The sequence below is a fragment of the Aegilops tauschii genome, chromosome 6, assembly GCF_002575655.3.
Source record: "Aegilops tauschii subsp. strangulata cultivar AL8/78 chromosome 6, Aet v6.0, whole genome shotgun sequence".
Lineage (NCBI taxonomy): Eukaryota > Viridiplantae > Streptophyta > Magnoliopsida > Poales > Poaceae > Aegilops > Aegilops tauschii.
In genome coordinates, this window is record NC_053040.3 from 401,881,358 (window position 1) to 401,903,884 (window position 22,527).

General features: G+C 44.7%; 1 protein-coding gene across 1 annotated transcript; it reads right to left on the reverse strand.

The window, feature by feature from the left end:
- Positions 1-13,672: 13,672 nt before the first annotated feature.
- LOC109743265 (enhancer of mRNA-decapping protein 4) lies at positions 13,673-22,213 on the reverse strand. The gene is made up of 13 exons (XM_020302347.4): positions 21,352-22,213; positions 20,614-20,663; positions 20,255-20,411; positions 19,950-20,168; positions 19,075-19,203; positions 17,932-18,505; positions 16,890-17,848; positions 15,549-15,908; positions 15,354-15,473; positions 15,012-15,182; positions 14,748-14,906; positions 14,416-14,541; positions 13,673-14,301 (listed from the first exon to the last, which is right to left on the reverse strand). The coding sequence occupies exons 1-13, from the start codon at positions 22,087-22,089 to the stop codon at positions 13,993-13,995; spliced, it is 4,071 nt and encodes a 1,356-aa protein (XP_020157936.1). The 5' UTR covers positions 22,090-22,213; the 3' UTR covers positions 13,673-13,992.
- Between the last annotated feature and the right edge of the window lie 314 nt (positions 22,214-22,527).

Sequence of the window (22,527 nt, forward strand, 5' to 3'; positions counted from 1 at the left end):
TCGAAATTACAACGCGCGCGAAAACTCCCTCCAGCTGCCAAATCCCGACATGCGAAATCCCCCTTCTAACCCTGAGCCGAAAGGGCCGCTAGTTCAGATCGGTGCGGGGTACTTTAGTAACACACCCTACATTTTGGACAAGCGCGTCCCTAAATCATGGTTCACCCCCTCCCATCGCCTCTTTTTTGCCATTCGAAATCCCAGGCCGCCATAACCTCTCCGCTCCAGCCGCGAAACCCCACCCTCCTCCGTCTGCCACCTCACCGCTGCCCAGCCGGAGCCTCTTCCCCGACGACGTCGTCGACCGCAACAGCTCGTCGTCCCTCGTCCACCTCCCCGGATGAGGATCCATCATCCATCTCGTCGTCCCGCCGGTTCAGCCGCCCCGTCCTCCACCTCCAAGGAGCTGCTCTGACGATCACCTCGTCTATCGCGGCTGCTCCATCCCCACAGTGCCGCCTTAACCTGCTCCACCGGAACCGCAGCATCCTCACTGACTCCTCAGACGAAGCCGAGGCCTACTCGGTGCCACCAAAGAGGTTGTACACTCATCGCATCGCACCTTCTCCTTAGCTCGACCTCCCGGCGCCGACGGTGCTCCATCCCGCACCCCCATGGAGCGGCTACCTTGAAGCCGGCGCCGCGGGCGACATCTCCACGGTGGCTCTCCCCCAGTGCGAGGCCCCTTCGGCGGCGGCGTCCATACCAGCCGGATCTGCTGCTGCTGCTCCGGCTCTCGCTCGATCGCTCGCTCGCGCTGCTGCTGCTGCTCCGGCTCTCGCTCGATCGCTCGCTCGCCCAGCTGCTGCTGCTCCGGCTCTCGCTCGATCGCTCGCTCGCCCAGCTGCTGCTGCTTCGGCTCTCGCTCGCTCACTCGCGCTGCTGCTGCTGCTCTCCCCCTCACTCATGCTGCTGCTCTGCTCCGATTTAGCTACACTTCAGTCGACTTTCAGGGGGTGGGGGGCTCACCGGAGTTAAGAAAGAACCACCCGTAGCGGGGACGGGGGCTCGCCGGAGAGGTACCCCACTATCTATCTTAGGGTTCAGGGTGGGGGCGGGGGGCCTATAGGGCTGGCCGGGGCGACGGCGGACCGGCGGTGGGGAGTTGTTTCGGGGCGGCGAGGCGGCGCTGGGGCCGGCGGTTCGGCCGGTGGTGGCTGGCGGCTCAGGGGGGTGCAGGTTGAAGATGAACTGCAGGCCCTCCCTAAACTACATGTCAAGTGCCTCTCTGCTACCATTGCGTTCAGTTTCGATAGTAACATTCAGATTCCACAGTAAATTTCAGTTTCGACAGTTAAGTTTAGAGTCAATAGTTTTTACCTCATCTGTTGTAGTCAGGTGGTTTTTGGTGATGTAAATTTTACATCTATTTTACATCATCTATTGGAGATGCTATTAGAATCCCACTTGAGATTGATGATGTCTGTCTTGTGCTGCTTCAGCCTTGACGTCTTACGGCTCACCGGGGCTGCTCCAACGACAGAACGATCCATCACAACAGAGCAGTGCCCTGGACGCCGTCTACAGATTCCTCAGATCTTCCTCCACACCTCCGACAGCCACCTCTGCATCAACTGCTTCAGCGACCAACCCAATGATGCTGAGGTCGACACGGCTATGGCAAAGAGGTTGTACACTTGTTGCATCACTTATTACTATACATTCATGTCGATCCATTAGGGCTATTTTGGTTCAACGGAAAAACATAGCAATAGGGAATTTTCCAATGGCACTCTACTATTCAATTATCCATGCATTTTGTTGAAAGGAATGAAGCAAAACATCCACCCGGGCCTACTTTTCAAAATCATATGCATGAAAACAAGATCAAGTGCATTAGTGGCAGAATAACATTCTAACTGTACACGCTTTCATATGGTTTCACTTTATTTTGGCCATGTTTCTTTGCATTCCTCTGCTCTTCCAATTCCTGTAAACCAAACACTCAAGTTGACAGAAATCCTATGTTTACAAATGCTCTGTTTACCATGTGCATTCATTTCCTATTCCGATGTTTTTCCTATCCCTGCGTTTTTAGAATCATGCAAGCCAAATGAGTCCTTACAGAATTACTTCAGTTACAGGTAGGTGTCGAAGGGAACTTTGTGTGGTTTGTCCTGCTCCTGCCGCGACGCCGTCCACCTCAACTGAGCTGCTCCATCGACATAAACATCCACCAAACCAGACATCACGACTCCTGACCGTCTTTCGCCGCCTCAGATCTCCTTCCCTGCCGCCGGCACCCACCGCAACGGCATCACCATCATCGACTCAGCAGATGAACCTGAGGAGTACATGGGTCCACAAGAGAGGTAGCACTCTTTTGTTTCTGCTTATCTTATGCATTGCTTAAAATTACCTGCTACTTTATCGTCCTGTTCACCTCTTGGACTCCAAGTCAGGTCCAATTAATGTTCAAACTTGAGTTCTAAATTAGTTGTGGGGCACATATCAAGGAAGCAATGAATAGTATAGCTGTCTAATATCTGGTTCACCTAGGGTATGCCTATGTTGTTCATCTTGGGTGGGAAACAAATAGTAAAGCAATCATCATCTGTCTTTTTATTAAATTAAAGCAATCATCAGCCTGTTATCATTATTTTTGGATCCATCCACTGGTTGTTACCATCACTCTAAATTTCTGCATGCTCTCTTTACATAATCTCACCATATTTTTTTGTATGCATGTCAGATATTGTACACAGTCATGCTGAACATGTAGAGAAAAAGAGAAGAGTTTTGTGCGGCAATACAATGTCATGCAGACATCGCTCCATGGTGGGTTCAATGGCAAACCCTCCCCACCCCTCTCCAGATTGTAATCCGGAGGAAGATATCTGTTGACCACTCCTATTTACCCCCAAGGTGTTTGCTCTACCTTGGCATGACGATGTTAGTCATATCATGCATATGTTGCCTTGCAGTGCCTACTTTTGACATCATATATGTCATCTGCTTAGTTTAGACATGTTGTGGAATGCCACCTGTTTAGTTTCTATATCATATACGGGAATTGTGCAGTCTCATGTCTTTTAGCCAGCCATAATATACGTGAAATGTGCAATGCCATCCTGTTTAACCAGGCATCATATATTTGAATGATATCTTGCCCATCCTTTTCTTCATTACATTTCCATTTGTTGACAATGTTTGTACATTAAACTACTCTTCCTGTGAATCAGCCATTTGGGTGATAGAGATTGAAAAATCTAGAGTGAAAACAAGGCCTTCAATACAGACAGTGCTACCTGTCGAAGCAGATCTCTTGTTGGGTCCTGATAGCTCCTCAGAGATGGATTCAGAGACAGATGACCAGTCCTATTCCCCCACCGAGGTGTATGCTCTAACTTGGCACGGTTATACTGCTCATATCATGAATATGGTGTCTTGCATTGCATAGATTAGACATCATATACACAATATTCAACACCATGTTCTTAGTTCAGACATCATATCTAATGCCCTATGTTTAGCATATAAATCACATATGTGAATTAAATGATGCGATCCTGATTACTTAGATAACATGTAGGTGAATTATGTCATGCGGTCATGTTTAGTTATTCATCATATCTTTGAATTATGTTATGCTATGCTATCCAGTTTAGATAGACATCATATATGTGAAATTATGGCATGCTATCCGTTTTAGTTAAACAATATACATGTCAACTATTTCATGCCCTCTTTTTTCCACACTATCTATTGCATCTGTCTCTCATACAATGTCTGTACATTCAACTATGTTTCCTGTTTATCAGCCATTTGAATTGGAGCAGGTGATGCCAGCATCTAGCGGACTAAAAACACAGTCTTCAAATAAAACAGTGCTACCTCTTGGTGGAGATAGCACCCTGGTTGTACATGCACGAGAACCAGCCCTACCACACATAACCCAAACTCTCGCAGATTGTACCCCTACTGCGATGGACAGAGAACCAGCTTCACCCAATCTAACCCTAACCCCAGCAGATAGTAACCCAGTTCCTGTTGACACAGCACCATCTCCACCACAGAGCTCCCAAACAAGAGCAGTTAGTAAGGCAGCTCCAGTGCCCAAAGGGCCAGTACTACCACGGCGAACCCCAACTCCACCAGTTAGTACGCCTATTCCTGTGGAGGAAGCACAACTAGCTAGTCATAGTTTAGCATCTATCGCATTTGATGTTGTTAAATCGTATGTGCGTATCTTTCCATCTTGGAAATATTATACTGAAGATGAAGGAAAATGCCAGTTGCAGGTGTTTGTCCAGGAGTTATGTGTAAGTAATGTTATTCATGGCAATTACTTTGCTTTGTCCCATACATCCTACCTCCATGATGGTTATAATACAGCAAATTTTCCCATTTTTCTCTATAGAGAAGGACCGATTTGGAAACTTAGGATGAGGTAACCTGTGCTAATACCTCTGCTATCTTCAAGAATGCTTGGTGGCAGTATCGGAATTACCTGAAGAAAACGTACTTCACCGGCAAAGAAACTCATCAAATTCCCTTACGTTCTCCTGAGACACATTTACTGGACGATGACTGGCAACGCCTTGTTCTGTACTGGTCCCGAACCAAGAATGTGGTAAGGTCTATTAGCTCATTTTCTATTTTAAGTACTATATTCTTGCATCTTACTGTACTCTGTTCATGTAGAACAAGTGCCTAAACCTGAAGAACAACTGTTCTAATTTAAGATTCCATTGCTATCATAGTTCAAAAAAGCGCTAGGCGTTAATTGTGCGTTTTGCCACCGCCTTGCGCTTTACTGACCAAAGCGCATGCTTATGCGCAGTTGTGCATAGATTAAGCGTAGTTACGCGCAATGCGTTTCGCCAATGCCTAGAGCCTAGGCGCGCTTAAGCGCTCGCAGCGCTTAGGCGCGCCTTTTTTAACTATGATTGCTATCGTGCATACTGCTTTGCTCTTGTATCACTGTATTTACTCATACAAACTTATTTTTAAATTGAAGGATCCAATCGAAACTTCAATGGCACAGCAGGTATGTTCAGCATGTTTCTTTAATAGGCTTGCTCTTATTAATAGCTCTGTTGATTTCAATTTCAATTGTGTATACAGTTGACTTCTCATATCATGCACATTACTAGCATCACAATAGAGCCAATAGTGTTGTTGTACATGTAGACCCGTGGTACCCATCTGAAATCTTGTTGTGCCGTTTAGTTTCCCGCGCTTTGTATTCTTTCACTGCTGCTTTGTCTTGAACTGATATGATTTGAACCGTGTCTCTATTTTGATTTGGCAAGACAATGCAGTGACCATAGGACATAGACATATGTTTGTTTGATGCTTTTATTATGTACTAGTACTTGGCAATAGAAGACTTGGTAGTTCAATCCTGTCCACCTTACTAATGAACTGGTTCATCGAAATGAGTTTCATATACTAGTACATGCTAAACTGTTATGTGTCTGCTTGTTTCTTCTTTTAGAATGCTGACAAAATATTGGGGAAGGGTGCCTTATTAAGCGATGGTAAAGGAAGTAATGCAGATAAGGTTCAGGATAGTGACACATCCTTGTTGGTCTCCAATAAATCTGATAAAACAGCTAAGGAAGACTATCTTGAAGACAGTGAGACAACCCCAAAGTCCTGTCTTGGTTTAGTGTTGGAGTTACTGGCCACTACCGCTTGCACAAGCTATTCAAACTCACTGTCTGAATCAGTTCGGTTTCTTGAGTCTCAACTACAAGCTGAAAGACATCGATCAGCTGTGCTGCGACAAGAAGCGGAAGGACTGCGAAAGTCCCTGGAGCATTCAGATGCATACTTTCTGGTGCAACAGCAAGCGTTGGAGGATTTTAGCGCCAAACAGGACAAAGCTAATAAGCTTGCTAAGCTTATTGCCAGCATGGTGGATACCACGTTTCTTGAGCTCTTATGAAGTTGTTTCAGTTATGCTCTTGTTTTGATGTCGCGTTTATTTGCACTGGTGGCCAATTTTGACGGCCAGTGTATGTAATATGCTGCTTTGTTCCCTATATTTGCACTGGTGGCGAACTTTGATTCCCAGTGGATGTAATATGTGTAATAGCAGTAATAGGCTAGCGTTAATTGCTTGCTTATTTATTTCCTTATTGTCTTGTTTAGTTGTTTGCTTGTAGTCACTGCAGTTCTTTTTCTGTGTTTTTCTAGTGGCCACAATAACCTATTTTTGGAAACTAGGCCAAAATAATCATGGCAACATACGGACTGTTGTAACCATGGGCCTCCTGCGGGCCGTATGATCCATGGGCCTTCTACGGGCCGTAGGATCCATTGGCCTTCTATACGGGCCGTAGGATCCATGGGCCTTCTACGGGTCGTACGATCCATGGGCCTTTTACGGGTCGTAGGATCCATGGGCCTTCTATGGGGCGTATCATCATTTCGCCAATCATGGGTCATACTATTCGTGGACAATAACGGGCCGTTTATTGGCCGTATTTGATAACTCTATGAAAACAGCCCAATGGGTTTTTTTGACATGAAAACGGCCCAATGTGTTAACGGGCCGCAAACGGGCCGACTGTAACCACGGGCTGAATTTGGCCCACAAGCAGAAAATGACAGTAACGGGCCGTAAGTAACCGAATGCTGGAAATGAGCCCAAGAATAAATGGGCCCTGAGAAGGCCGAAAGATATCATGGGCTGGAAATGGCCCAACGGAATAATGGGCCATTAATGGGTATAAAGTGATACACTGTTCATTACGGGCCAGTTTACCACGGGCCGTTAAGGGGCCGAGGGTTACTAAGGGCCTCATATGGGCCGAAAGACGTCATGGGCCATACATGGGCCGGAAGTTAAAACGGGCTGGAATTATATTGGACGGCCCAGATGACGCTACTGGGCCTAATTCGGATAGGCTGTAAACGGGCCCTGGGATAGCGGGCTGTAAATGGGCAATATGCGAACAGGCCGTTAACAGGCTTGCCGTGGGCCGGCCCGCCACCTTTTGACCAAGTCAAACGGGCCGGCCTTTTCACACGAATGGGCCTCTGTTGGGCCGTGCCACGTGTCGGCGTATCATAGGCGCTTTGGGTCCAATGAGTGGATGACATCTGTCCCAACGGTGAGCGGACACGTGTTTCCTCCAGCCAATGATGATTTTACATGTGGAAAATCCCCATTGGTCGGGGCTGTTAACGGGTTATCGGATCCAAAACCGGACCCGATAACTTAACGGCGTTCGTTACGGTGGATGCCACGTGTCGGTCACCCTTGACGAAAGCACTTCTGTGACGCGCGATTTATCGTCATGGAAGTGGACACTTCCGTGATGATAATTTTGGTAATGTCATGGAACACTTCTACGACAGCACAGGTATGACTATCTTGATTCTGTCATAAATTTGTCATGGATGTACATGCATGACAGAAAACGTGACCTACTGTGACAAACACGTATCATCACGGAAGTGTATTTTTTTGTAGTGCTCATGCTAGCCAAATTCTTTGCACCAAGTAAAGATACTACTTGTGCTTCCAAATATCCCTTAAAACGAGTTTTGCCATGAGAGTCCATCATACCTACCTATGGATTGAGTAAGATCCTTCAAGTAAGTTGTCATCGGTACTTGCAATAAAAATTGCTCCCTAAATATGTATGATCTATTAGTGTGGAGAAAATAAGCTTTATATGATCTTGTGATATGGAAGCAATAAAAGCGACGGACTGCATACTAGAAGTCCCTATCATAAGGGGCAATATAAAGTGACGTTCTTTTGCATTAAGATTTTGTGCATCCAACCTTAAAATCGCATGACAACCTCTGCTTCCCTCTGCGAAGGGCCTATCTTTTACTTTTATCTTCTACCTTATGCAAGAGTCATGGTGGTCTTCACCTTTCCTTTTTACATTTTATCCTTTGCCAAGCACATTGTGTTGGAAAGATCCTGATATATATATCCAATTGGATGTAAGTTATCATGAACTATTATTGTTGACATTACCCTTGAGGTAAAAGGTTGGGAGGCGAATCTATAAGCCCCTATCTTTCTCTGTGTCCGATTAAAACTTTGAACCCATAAATATCACGTGAGTGTTAGCAATTGTGAAAGATTAAATGATAGTTGAATATGTGGAGTTTGCTAAATCAAAGCTCTGACATAGACCCTTCCTGAAAATAAGATGAATTGCAATTGTTTGATGACTGAAAATATAGTTTGTTAGTTTCAAGAAAGTTTATGATCTATACTTTAACATGTGAACAGTTTGTTACTTGATCATGAAAAGTTTTATGAGATGAGCTACTGTTATGACATATAATGATGCTAGAAAAGGTGATTGAAATTATCATTGGTCAAACTTGTGCACTTGCTAGCATTCACACTTCATAAATTATTTCTTTTATCATTTACCTACTCGAGGACGAGCAGGAATTAAGCTTGGGGATGTTGATACGTCTCCAACGTATCTATAATTTATGAAGTATTCATGCCATGTTTACAATAGTTTTATATGATTTTGTTATGATTTGATTAGAACTAACTCGGACTGACGCAGTTTTCAGCAGAACTACCGTGGTGTTGTTTTTTGTGCAGAAATAAAAGTTCTCGGAATGGGCTGAAAATCAACGGAGATTTTTTCTAGAAAATATGAAAAATACTGGAACAAAAATCTACCAAGGGGAGTCCCGGGGGCCACGAGGGCGGGGGCGCGCCCACCCCCCTGGGGCGCGCCCCCTGCCTCGTGGACTCCCCGAGGGTCCCCCTGACGTGAAATCAACGCCAACTCCTCCTATAAATACAGAAACCTTCGGGAAATAACCTAGATCGGAAGTTCCGCCGCCGCAAGCCTTTGTAGCCACGAGAAATCAATCTAGGCCCTCTCTGGCACGCTGCCGGAGGGGGCCATCATCACCGGAGGCCATGGAGGAGGATCCCGGAGGGGCCATCATCACCATGAAGGCCAAGGACCAGAGGGAGAACCTCTCCCCATCTAGGGGGGAGGCCATGGAGGAGGAAGCACAAGGGAGAGAACCTCTCCTCCTCTCTCTCGGTGGCGCCGGAGTGCCATCGGGAGGGGAATCATCGCCGTGGTGATCGTCTTCATCAACATCACCATCATCATCACCATCCTCATCTCTTTTACGCGGTCCACTCTCCCGCACCATGTTGTAATCCCTACTTGAACATGGTGCTTTATGCCACATATTATGATCCAATGATGTGTTGCCATCCTATGATATTTTGAGTAGATATCCTTTGTCTTTGGGTTGATTGATGATCTAGATTGGTATGAGTTGTATGTTTTATTTTGGTGCTGTCCTATGGTGCCCTCCGTGTCGTGCAAGCATGAGGGATTCCCGCTGTAGGGTGTTGCAATATGTCCATGGTTTGTTATTGTCTGCATTGCGTGAGTGACAGAAACGCAAACACGGATAAGAGGGACATGGCGTATGGGAATAAAGAGGACTTGATACTTTAATGCTATGGTTGGGTTTTACCTTAATGATCTTTAGTAGTTGCGGATGCTTGCTAGAGTTCCAATCATAAGTGCATATGATCCAAGATGAGAAAGTACGTTAGCTTATGCCTCTACCTCATATGAAATTGCAATAGTGATTACCGGTCTTGTTAACGATTGCCTAGGACAATTCCGCACACCGACCCATCATTATTCCACACTCGTTATTTATAATATTTAGTAATATATTCTAAATTTATGATAACAGCACCTACTTTTATATTTTAGCTCTCCGATACCATGCAAAGTTATCCTCTTCATACCCACAACGTAGTTTTATTTCTCGTTTCTAGTTGGAAGCAAACGTTCGGTGTACGTAGAGTCGTATCAGTGGCAGATAGGGCTTGAGAGAATATTGATCTTACCTTTAGCTCCTTGTGGGTTCGACACTCCATACTTATCACTTCCACCTTTGGAAATTGCTACGATGATTCCCTTCACTTGGGGATTATCACCTACCGCCAGCATCCCTGGGGGTAGGGTGTGCAACCCTACCACTGATTAACTGCCACTTCTGGTCACAGAACCCATGTCCTCTTCCTCTTCTTCCCATGTTCTTCTTCTGCTCCCTCCTCGCCCGCTTCTTCATCTTCACCTTCTTCTTCTTCGTCGTCGTCCTCGTCCTCGTCTTCTTGAACCGCCCTAGACGACGAGGTGGCATGGCTCAATGAAGGGAGGCTACGCATCGGTGCTGCAGGAGAAAAAACATCCTCGGTGGAGGTAGCGCACCCAAGCAGGCCCACAAGCCTGCGACCTTTGTTGACGAACTTCTGCAATGAGAAAGAAACAATGAGAACTTCTGCAATGACGAACTTCTGCAAATGAACTTAAGAAAATGAACTCCATGTTACCTTCATCGTTTCCCTCAACTTGTTCTCACTAGCTCGAGTCTCGGGGATAGTACTAAACACATCAGAGGCTTGAAAAATGCTTTTGTTCAGCTCTGAAGACTGCAAAGAAATAAAATGAGTCAGTAGCACTAAAGCTGATTTCATCCAACCGTCGGTTGGAAACAGATAAAAACAACTTACCACTCTATTCATGAGGGATCCGTACTCCCTCAGTAGCACTAAAGTGATTTCATCCAACCGTCGGTTGAAAGCAGATAAAAACAACTTACCACTCTGTTCATGAGGGGTCTGTACTCCCTAAACCCGCCTTGAAGCTCTCTGATGCTCTCGTTGTAGCCTTCATTCTCGGAGGCGTCATCGAACAGGTCTTCGGCATCTGCTGTCGTCCACTGGGACCTCAGACGCAGACGATGCTTGATGCCATCGTCGTACCACACATGTGATCCTCATACTCGTCCCAATCAATCACTTTCCTCTCCGTATCTTTACGTCCTTTCCACTCGTTCCATTCCTTCATGTATCTCGCATGTTGGTCTTCCCAATCTATGATTGACTGATTGTTCTTCCTGCTCATCCTACAATGCATAAGAAAGAATGTTGAACACCCTAAGAATGAATGTAAGACATCAAAACAAGAACTTGGTATGGATAAGGACGCCTTGTGGTACTCACTGGTGTAGGTCGTAGCCACTGATATCGCGGACGATGCCAGCTGGTGGTGTGTGTTGCGCCTTACCAAATTGCGCGGCAACGCGCTGTGGCAAGTGGTACTCCACGACATAGACACAATCATGGGCATGATGCACCGCCAGAGAAGCCGGTCCTGCTTGCACATGCTGTTCAGCTCGAACCCCCACTCTCGATCATCATCATACGGCCACCAAGTAACCTAGTACCAAACAATGGTAAGCTCAAGTGAAAGTGTCATCGAAACTATTCGAAATCTAGTTCTTATACCTGGAAAGGCGTGAGATCATCAAGCTCGTTGCTGAAGACCTTGTACAAAGCCTTGGATTTGCCCGTGTAGACACGCACCACGTCCCAAGCATATGCGACGGTCAGGTACCGATCATCTTCGTCATCTTCGCCATAGTCCATCCATGCACGCGAGCGCAGCTTCTCCGAACGGCCCACCAGGATTCGCTCCCACATCAAAATGGAGAGGCCCCATACACATCCACACATACCGGACGTGACTTCCGCCCTCTGGGTCGCGTCGTCAAGCTACAAAACAAGTATAGATGATAAGATATCATAATCTAAAGTAGCACACGTCCATGATATTTGAAACAGAGTGATATTCACTTACCGAACGGTATAGGTAGGTGAGGTCGGCGGCCCCCCAGCTGTACCCCGCATCCTAGTCCTTTAGGAAGTCGAGATACATCCATAGGGCAGAGTTCCCGGAGCAGTCTGGAAACACTACCTCTGTGAGAAGATGCCACAGGTAGGCCCTGGCGTACTGCTCCACCACCCGGGGTTTGGCATCTTCCGGGCACTTGCTCCGGTACTTGAGGAGCCATGGCAGCGGTACGCCGAAAGTCCGGTTGTTCTTAGCGGGTGGGCAGTCGCCGATGAGGGCGACAACCCTATCGTGCCAGTTCGTCCTCTCCACTCGTCATGTGAGAGCACGGCCCTTGAGCGGTAGGGCCATAATCATCCCCCAATCCTGGAGGGTCATGGTCATCTCCCCACATGGAAGATGGAAGTTGCGCGTCTCTGGCCGCCACCAGTCGATCAAAGCCGTGAGAGCTGAGTGGACGAGCGTCGGCGGCTTACGCTTGAACTGCAGGACGAAACCCAATAGTCGGGCTCTCCTGAAGAATGGTGTGTACTGCTCGTCGTACTCCATCTTAATGGTCGTCTTGTGAGCCATCATCCGCAGTGGTGGGAGCATATGTGAAAATCAAGAACCAAAGCATAATTAGCATAGACATAATAGTTAGCAACTTGTTTTCATCAATTCGAAAGATTTGGTTTAAGAATGGTAATTACCACTCCATTCTCAATGAAACGGGCACGGTGACCCTTGTCGAACTTAGTGTCAAGCATGGTGTACTTAATGCCGATGTCGTCCACAAGAGGTGGCCTCCTAAAAAAATTGCATAATCATAAGCATAAGCATATCAAAAGAATTTTTAACATGAACTAGGGTTCATCATGAACTAGGAAACATATAGATGCATCACAAAGGTTCATCACATCCAAAAAAACCTATGAGTTCAATCTTTGAGTAATCATATGAAGATTTTTTTTAACATGAACATGAATTAAATAAAATACATATATCAAGATGCAATCACCAAGGTTCAAATGCATCATATCATATCATATTTCTCCAACATCCAATATGCATCATATCATATTGTTTTCAAAAACAAAAACCATGAACTAGGGTTCATCTTGAGGGGTTAACCATTTTTACTCCAACAAAATCCACTACTTGCATCATATAACATCCACATGCATCCTATATGAAAACAAATATCTCCAATATCCATCATATCATAAATTTTTTAACACAAAAAATTATGAATCTTGAGGGTTCAACATTTGTTCTCCAACTACATCCACTACTTGCATCATAGCATATCAACATGCATCATCATATCACAACAAATTCTTCCAACATGCATCATATTAAAAAAATCCTCCAAAAAAATATGGACTAGGGTCCATCTTCACATAACCATACCAACTAGTGACTAGAGTTCATATCTATCACAATATAACATCTAGAATCAACCTAAATCAATCCTAGGGTTCAAAAAATTAAAATCTAATTCAAAAGGGAAGTGATTTGAATCAAATAATGTGACGAATCGGAAGCTATTTGACTAAAACTAATTGGAGGGATCGGAGGAGCTTACTTTTCTCTTTTCAGGGCCATCTCGATCCGCAAAAATGGTGAAGAAACGACGAAGATCAGAGGAGGGGAGTGGAGGAGATGAGAAAGGGGCGAGAGAGGAGCTGCCTCTCTGTTCTTAGGGGTTGGGGCGGCTGGTTGTGTGGGGAAGAAGGGGATGGGGCGGGCGGCCGCACCCAATAACTGTCCACACCCTACCGCCAGGACCAGCGGCGATAGGGTGAAACGGAGGAGGACAACGGCCGTCTGCGGTGCTGACGTGGACTAGTTTCCTACCGCCATACCCCATGACAGTAGGCTATGTAAGTCTACCGTCGAGCCCTCTGGCGGTAGGAAAAAGAGTCAGATTTCAAAAAGAAAAATCAAACAGAGGTCAAATCCAGAATTTAGACCACAAAAGGGTCAAAACACAAAATTTTGCCTACAGACGGTAAGCTGCAACAGCAACATGCAAGTACAGGAAAATCAAGACGTCAGCACAGCTTCCACACACCTGAAACAACATCAATCATATTTTGGGTGAAAGCAACAGCCACTCACCACTGCAAGCGGCTGCTACCACTATCAAAACTTGGAGCTACAAAGGACGACTGTGTGCTCAAGAACAAAGAGACTTGTAGACAGTTCACATGGAAATACTCCAATTTAAGTCCAATACAAGCCTAATTTACACCAGGGGGCGGGTACATCAGCCCTTAACAATTTTTCTTGGTGACAGTTTTCATCGTCCTTCTAGGTTTCCTCAAAATTTTCTCTCTATACAAAGAAAGAATAGACCATCATACTCCCCCACTGTTTCTGCAGCCAGCTAGAATCACTTGTAGCTAAGCAGAACTGAGTTGATGACATGCATAAGCAAGCGAAGATTGCTATTATCCAATGGACTGGTGGTGGGGAGCGACCGGTGGTGAGCCAACTTGGCGTAGACTTGCTCGAAGATGGGCCTTACATGTATGGCGATGACTTGGTCTGTCGGATTGATCGCCATGGCAACATCTGTCATCCACTGAATTTTCCGGGATGTCTCGGTGCCAATATCAACTGCTAGCTGCTGGAGTAGGGCTAGAAGGACTCCCTGGTTCAGAGGGACTGGGGCCATTGTACATAATCCACGCAAATCAACCTGTACAAGAGGGTAGAGCTATAACAAATCCAACACAGCTATTCCAGTATGAGCAAGTTAATCAACAAGGGTCATATAGCTCTGCATTAGCTGACCAATCAAGGACGACGATACCTGAGAGCATAACCAAGACACAATTGACACGTCACTTCTTTGAAGTGCTACTGTAAAAGCCTCGTCAAATTTGTGTTCAGATAGCAGTCTTGACAGCTCCTTCATCGGGTCTAATGGTGCCTCAACCTGAAAAATTGCAGGGCACATGAAAATTATATAGATGTCTTGATGTCATCAATCATCATATTATTATATAGCTAAGACAAGGAAAAAAAGATTGAAGACTCATCCCTCAATACCCAATAGGCATATACCCATACTACATCAAACGGCTTAGACAGGTCGCCAATCAGAAAAAATGTGGAAGTTCAAAAGGTTTCAGAATTCAGCACCTCTGGCGGGCCAGTGATAGGACCATTGTTGGGCTGCAGAACATTTGTATTTTGCGCATTGGCGTTGCCTGATGTAACCAGCGCCAAAATTTTGCGATGCCCATCAAGTAACTCTGATGTGAGATTCTGGGTGATTGAGGACGCAGAAGTGATAGTTTCCTGAAAAGTAATTATATAAACATTTTTGTTATTATACAATTGGAAAGGAAAAATGCATACTTTTAACTTGCTATTTCCAGCCATTCCAAATAACAAATATCCTACCTTTAAAGTAAGCACCAATGGAGTATGTGCTGCCTCAACCTGCTGCTGAATAGCAACAGCATGCTCAGACATTCCTTTCTGGAATGCACTGTCTACTTGCTCAAACATTGTCTTGCATGATTGTTCAAATGCTGGAACAAGCAATGATTCAAAGCTAGTGCGTAAAACATCCTGCATACATCCATTTGAAACAAATTAGTACATCTAGCAAAGCTAAAACAAATTGATCTTACAGTAAATTTCATATATAGATGAACAAACAAATCAGATGCAACATGTAACATGCCACATAAGAGCTGCCAGAATACCATCTATAAGAACAAACTACAAGATGATACATACCTGAAGAGTCTGTTTTACAGATGTATGAAATTGCATTTGGATTTGCCTAGCAAGTGTAGCTTCAAGTTTTGCAGTAACAGATTTGTCCAGCTGATTCACCACCTTGTCACCCACCGCTTTCTAAAAGCAAACAGTCAACAAGAGCAAGGGTGGCAAAAGCAAGAACAACAAATGCAACAGGAAGTTAGGCACAACCTGAACTGCATCAGCAACTATAGAGGTTAAGGACTTCTCAATAATAGGTGTCATTGCCCGTGCAACAACAGGTCCAAGTGAAGGAACTTCTTTCTTTACTAACTTATCCAACATAGCAGGAAGGTCCTTGTTTATTGAGCTTGTGATGAGAGTGGTCATTTGCTGCATTCGTTCCCTTTCAGCCTTCTCACGTTTTGTGTTCTCCTCCAGGAAACGAGCCCACAAGGCATCAATGCTAGCCTTGATAGATTTCTCCATTGTACGGCCTAGTGATGTTTCAATTCTTTTGCCTTCCTTCGCAATGGGAGCAATAACGATAGTACCTAGCTGCTTCTGCATATCCTTCTGCATGGCTATTAGCTGCAAGACATGTGACCACACAGTAAATAAACTGAAGCTCATACTCATATAACGCTGATCTAAAAGCCATAGTGTTATAACCTAGAATTCTCACCATCTAATAGCACTAGTCAAGTGACAAATCAAAACAAACCAAGTATGTCTTTTCCTAAAAAAAAGAGTAGATATTTGCTGATTTTACAAGCAGGCACAATTGTTAGGTTGGCCATAGATGGCTACATCATGTCCAACTCAGGGTACTGGAACAGTGGGCCAATACTAGATGGGATACCACGGTTGTCACTCCATGGATCTTCATTCCAATTAGGCCAGTGCTTTTTTCCCAGTGAAACCCAGAACGAAATGACAATTTTACCTGTACAGATTTTCTCATGCATCTCAACAAAATATTTAAGAATGTGTGTTTACATGCAGGACGTGAGAAACAAGAAACCTACCAGAGTCTATATGGAATTTGTATCCATAACACCTAGTTTGGATGGACCAGGAATTGAATGGGATTCCAACCTCAGCCTATCCTATTCACATTGATTTTGAACTTGAAACTGCGCCAAGTTTATGCCAGGTTGGCAGGCTGCAGGGCCACATTGGTTCCCACTTCCCAGCCCAATCCAAACTAAGCATAAAGAAACTGTCTTCAGAAAGGACAACCCTGTGATTTTCTAGTAGTAGCAAGTCTAATAACCAGTCAACAGCCAAATTACTCTTGAATTCAGGCCAAATATTATCGACATGTAAAACTAGAGCTTATATGCAAATTGCTGTTGACGTTAGTACAGTACAATAGTACATCAAAGAAGCATTAGTTTCATATTGCAGGCCGGATGGCAAAGAGACCAGTCGTATTGCAATAGGAGGCCAAGACGGTCGTATTGCAAAGTCCAAACAGCAAGTAGAACTTCAGAATACTACAAGCAACTCCATTCGACTAAAGTTACTTCAGAGTACATAGATAAGAGAATAGTTTAATGCAATGCTCACCTGTTGCAGCATATCGGCAACTTCTGAAGAGGATTCAATAGGAGGGTATGCACTGCTGACAGGTTCATGTGAAGACTCAGTTGAGTTAAATGCGCTTGTAGAAGGTGATGACTGACCAGATGCTTGAGGATGAAAAACCTTGTCCTTTGTATATGAAGATGATTGCTCCCTAGACACAGAGGAGTCACTTATGCCAGGTTTTTCTATGGTTTTGTTTGAAACATTTTCTCCAGCAGCACCAGTATGGTCAGGGACCAGTCTATCAGACGGTGACCGTGATTCTTCCACGCTATACTTATCAGTTGTTACTGAACGCTCACTGATCATTTCAACAGTTTGCTCCAACGAATTTTGATCTTTCTCTGAGTTCTCACGGACAACTTGAGCTTCCTTGACAGCTTCAAGTTCCAAATCATGATTAGATTTACCCTCATTGACATGTTTTGCTTCCACTTCTGCAATCCGAGGGCTACTAATAGAGTCATCCTGGATTTTTGCACCATCAGATTTAGAGATCTGATTGCTTTCAGCAGACAGAGCACCTGATATAATTTCAGATGGAGTTATGAGATGAGTGGCATTTCCTCCTACCTTAAACATCATGCGAGGATTTGGGAGCATCTGAACATCACTGTGGCTGTCTCTTAATTCATCCTTTCCAAAATTGTCCTTTGGCATGGGTGTATCTTGCCTAGCAAGGGCAACTGGTTTTGGCATGGGTGTATCTTGCCTAGCGAGGGCAACTGGTTTTGGCATGGGTGTGTCTTGCCTAGTCAAGGCAACTGGCTCAGTGATTCGGCTTGTCGAATAATCAAAAGCTGATTGGTCTTTGTCACGGTTGCCTACTGGTCCTGATCCAGTAAGATCAGTGTTTGATGCAAGAGGGGCAGACTGAAGATGCACAGAACCATCACCTTCTGTGTATGTAAGTGGTGGAGCTGATGGCTTAAGATCAAACTCTGCAGATAATGAGATAAATCATAAGCAAAAGAAAACTCTTAATTAACTGAAGCAATTGAATGAGACATGGTAATTGTTTTACCTGCAGTCTGATCAAAAGTTGATTGTTTACTCGAAGTACCGACGGTATAAGAATCTGTAACGCTAGTTCCCGTGGATGACTCTGCTCCTACCACTTCCAGAGGTGTATCATAAACACGTGAAATAGCAGGGTCTCTTCCAAATGAGTTAGTATCAGATGTAGGAGGCGAACAAAGTGATAACTCCAGCCCATACTGCTGGATGGCCATTGTTTGGACACAATAGACTTGAACTACCTGCTCACCATCAGGTTGGCTTTCATGTGTACCAGTAAGACTTAAAATAGGCATCGCGACTGTAAAATCTGCGATATAATCCAAGCGGGTAGAAGCGGGGTCTGAGCCATACTCAACATGCACAGCGTAAATAGCATTCTTCTTCGCATTCGCAAGTAAGATAATGCTTGCTTGAGGCAGCACTGCAACTTGATTGAAAAATGCCTCCTCGACTTTAGGTTCCAGAGAACTAACAAGTTCCAGGGTCTGCGTGCAATTCCAAGTCTCAGAGTCGCTTGGCAACAACCAACCTTCTTCATTAGTAGAAGCCCAAATTTTAATTTCTCGGTTTAGAGGACCCTACATTAAGAACCAGAATAGCATGTAAGACGTCTGTTAACATATTTGCACAACATGCAGTCAATTATTCTGTTTCTCAGAAGATGATAAGAGCAGAATCACATTAACTGATCATTTCTAACAGAAATAGAATATCTACAAAAATGATTCTCCCATTTGAACATTATATAATGTAGCATTTCACAGACTATCCAAACCACAAGCAGAGTCTTTGCCTCTTTGTCCCTTGGCAATTGTAGGCAAATACAGCTCCGTTTAGATTTTACTAAAACTCAAGTGGTACAGGCACCTTATAGTTCATTTCTAATTAAGATACAATATTATGTGTGTGTGTGTGTGTGTGTGTGTATGTATGTAGATGTCATTGTGTTTTGGTAGATGTAACGTTGTTTGGACTAATTGCTTCGCATAATGGCAGATTCGAACTCCTGGATGAAGCATTTTGCCCAGGATAGCACTTCTACAGAAAAACTGAGCAAGATGCCCCAACAAAAGCGTGTGCTTCAAAAAGGTAAGTAAAACTAAGCAATCATTGGGACAAATTAAGTAATCTGTGCAAGAGTGCATACAGCAGTGATGAGATTTATATGATGCGGGCGCTCAGGTGCTGTAAGAAAGGCAACTGAGTAAACAGCTTGACCATCATGTGGCTTTAGAATCGATAGAGGCGCTAACTTGCGATCGTCCCAAATCTTTACCTGCAAAATAAACCAATATACATTACAAATGTGCTTAGTAAGGATGATCAGCACTTCTCTAAATAAAATAATGTCTAACAGGGAAAAGAGAGGCCAACTAAGTCAAAAAATTGCTGGCAGCCTCATTAGTGCTTAACCTAGCAGCTGATGTTAGTTTTCAACCGACTATTAGCAGTAACCAGACAGCACCTGATAACCATCAATCGAGGTTACGCGAACATAGCAGGTGAAACGTACTTCACAGTTTTTCTATGCACTGCAAATAATTTTATATGGTATATATTGCTGACTACAACAGCGTAAATGCAGTCAAAACCATCAAATCAAGGGGGAGACAGTCCAAACCACAGATCATTCGATGAACTATTTCCAAAATATGTCATGACAAGCCCGATCCAAACAACCCTTGACAACATACCACGAGACATATGGTTTGCTTTCCTTTCTTAAGAGAAAGGTGCTTTGAAACGACAAGAGAACAAAGTATTAGGATACTATTAAAAAAACTCTGCAACCAGAATAAAAATAATTAATTCTGCAAGCCTATAGATGGAAAATTCAGTCATATTTTAATCAATGGTTTTTTATACAATTTATTCAGTGAAATGAAAGAGGAAATAAGCTTCCATATTGCTCAGAAGAACTAGAATCTGATGGCATATTCAAGAATACCATTCAAAAAATACTTCTCCCAATTCCGCATAATTTAAAATTTCACAATAAATAGGAGAGTATTTGATACAAACCGTGCCATCATTTGATCCTGAAGCCAGTCGGGTAGTCATCCACTGAGATATGGACAAATCTGTCACATCACCGTCATGCCTACCAACCAAGCGTACACCATCAATAAGCTCGTCAAGATGACATTTGATAGGTTCTTCAGCATTAAAGTCTCTTCCCCTTCCCACTTTAGTTGTGTCTATTCTTAAGACACAGTTTCTGATTCCAACAAACAGAAGTTCCTGTAGGATAAACATGCAACTCCATTAGTGAGTTGAGATGCAAAATGAACTTGGAGGTGGCAAATGTTATGTAAATGATGCCTTACTTGCTTATGAGAGTGCCAACATATCCTTGGATGGTAAGCTTCGGCATCACCTACAATTTGTATGGCAACTTCTATCTTTCCTGTAATTTGTGGTTTATTTTCTGCATCGGGCCCCTCATCAATCCTCCACACGTATATCCGTCCATCAACACTTGCGCTGCAGCAGAAGAGAGCAACTTAGCATACATGACCCACACAATTATAAAGAATAAGGAAAAGGATTAGCTATTTTTATATAGTATAAATAACCTCAGACAATGTTAAATGTGTGATCTCCAAAGGAGAGTGAAGATAACTTTTTGTTGTGCTGCCAACTGGGTGAACAAATTCAGATTATGTTTTTGTTCCATGCACAGTACCTTGCTAAACGATGGACGTCCTCAGCGAAGAAAGCCATGTCCGTGACCCTCTAAAGAAGAAAGAACGCAAGCCATAAGAAACAAATGCACTTTCATATACTTAATAAAATTCGAACCCACGTGAAAATGAGGAGTGCATAACCAGTTACCATCTAAAGATATTGACAAATATTGACATCAGAAATCCTCAGTCACTTCCTTGAACACTTAAATTGCGGGACAAGTTTACATAGAATATTCTATAAATTAAAATTGCTGAATATGAGCACGAGCAAACAACCACACAGTAACAGCCTTATGGGCAGTGATTATTCCATGAGTGTCATACACATAGAATGTTCAAATTCACTGAAATAAGCCAATTCAGCCCTTCTTAACGGTCTAGCCAACATAAATTCAGAATTAACATATCTATTAATACATAGTTAATTCATCAGCCTCGTCATGACATTGATACAAATAATAATGTATCAGAGGTTGTTCTCAAAATAACATGCAACTGAATGTGATGATAACAAAATATCTGAAAATGGTTTCAACCGAAAATGTATAAGGTATGTTATTCTAGCGTATGGGGAATGCAGTATCTACACTTCGAACTTTTCAGATCCTTTCCCTTAGCTAAATACATCATTCATCATTAACACCCACTACCCACTACCCAGCGATTCAATTTGTGGATGAGCATTTCTACATAGAACTAACCAACAATTTATCTCTCTGGACTAAAATATATACCTGTGTATGGCCACGGAGCAGTGACCGAAGCGCGGTGTTGATGTTTAGCACACGGATGTTCCCCAGCTTGAGCCCATAGACGATGTACGTCCGGTTCACAGCGATCTGCCTGCCCAGCACAAGACCTGGGTCTGACGTGTACTTGGTGATCGGCGTCACCTCCAGCTGTGGCGGCTGCGCCTCCCCAGGCAGCCTCGAGTCAACGTTGTGCACCGCCTTGTCCCCGCCACCCAGAAGCCGACCTCTGGGCACCTTGCTGCTGGTGCTGCTGAGCATCCTCGCCGGCGGCGCGGATGGCATCGCCGGGAGCGGCGACGGCTGCGCGGCGGCGAACTCCGACGACGGCGGGGGCATGGATACCGCGGACTCGAGGTGGCCCGAGCCGGAGCTGCCGAGCAGCTGCATGAGGCGGGCGCCGGGGTTGGGGCCCGCGGCGGCCATGGGGTTAGCGCCCGGGTTGGGGTTCGCGTTCGGGTTGGGCATGGGGAAGGGGATGACCGGGCGGGGCATGGGGGGCTGGGGATCCTGCGGGTAGTGGAGGTAGGGGCGGAGGTGGAAGGGAGGGGTGGCCGGGGGGTAGGAGTAGGGGCCGGAGTGCGGCGGCGGGCCGGCGGCGCCGGGGAACATGGGCGCGGCGGTCGGCGCGGGGTTGGGAGGCGGCCTGAAGAGCATGGCCATCTCGAAGGGGGGATTGGGGTTGCCGGGGTTCGGATTAGGGTTTCCGGCTGGAGACGCCATTGGAGGCGGCAGTGGAGTAGATCTGGAGAAGTGGGGGTGAGAGAGAGGAGGATGGGTCGGAGGTGCGGCGGAGCAGAAGACGAGAAGTGCAGGTCGGGGTGGTGGCGGTGATTGTTTTCTCTCGCTTTTGCGCCCTCGCTGTTTCGCTTTATTTTGACGAGGATCTTTGAGAACTCAGATGTTGCAGTGCCGTTATTTTCTTCTTCTGTTTGACTCTACTTCTAAAAATGCTCCCTCCATCCCAAAATATGGGAAACTTGTACAATGCAAGATGTTTAGAAGAGGTGTTTGGAGAAATAAATCAGGTTTTTCTTAACCACCAATGCTTATTTGTATATGGTGGGCGTCTAATTATACGTCTCTCCTGTGGAAATAGGCACTGGTGCTTCAGAAAAATTCAGTTTATTTTTCTAAGCACCTTCCTAAGCACCTAGCACT

Excerpts from the sequence above, each read along its gene's own strand:
- LOC109743265 (XM_020302347.4), bottom strand. The coding sequence starts at position 22,089 with ATGGCGTCTCCAGCCGGAAACCCTAATCCGAACCCCGGCAACCCCAAT. Across the intron at positions 20,412-20,613 it reads GACGTCCATCGTTTAGCAAG|CGCAAGTGTTGATGGACGGA; the intron begins GTACTGTGCATG and ends CTTCTGCTGCAG. Across the intron at positions 15,474-15,548 it reads TAGTTGCTGATGCAGTTCAG|AAAGCGGTGGGTGACAAGGT; the intron begins GTTGTGCCTAAC and ends GTTTGCTTTTAG.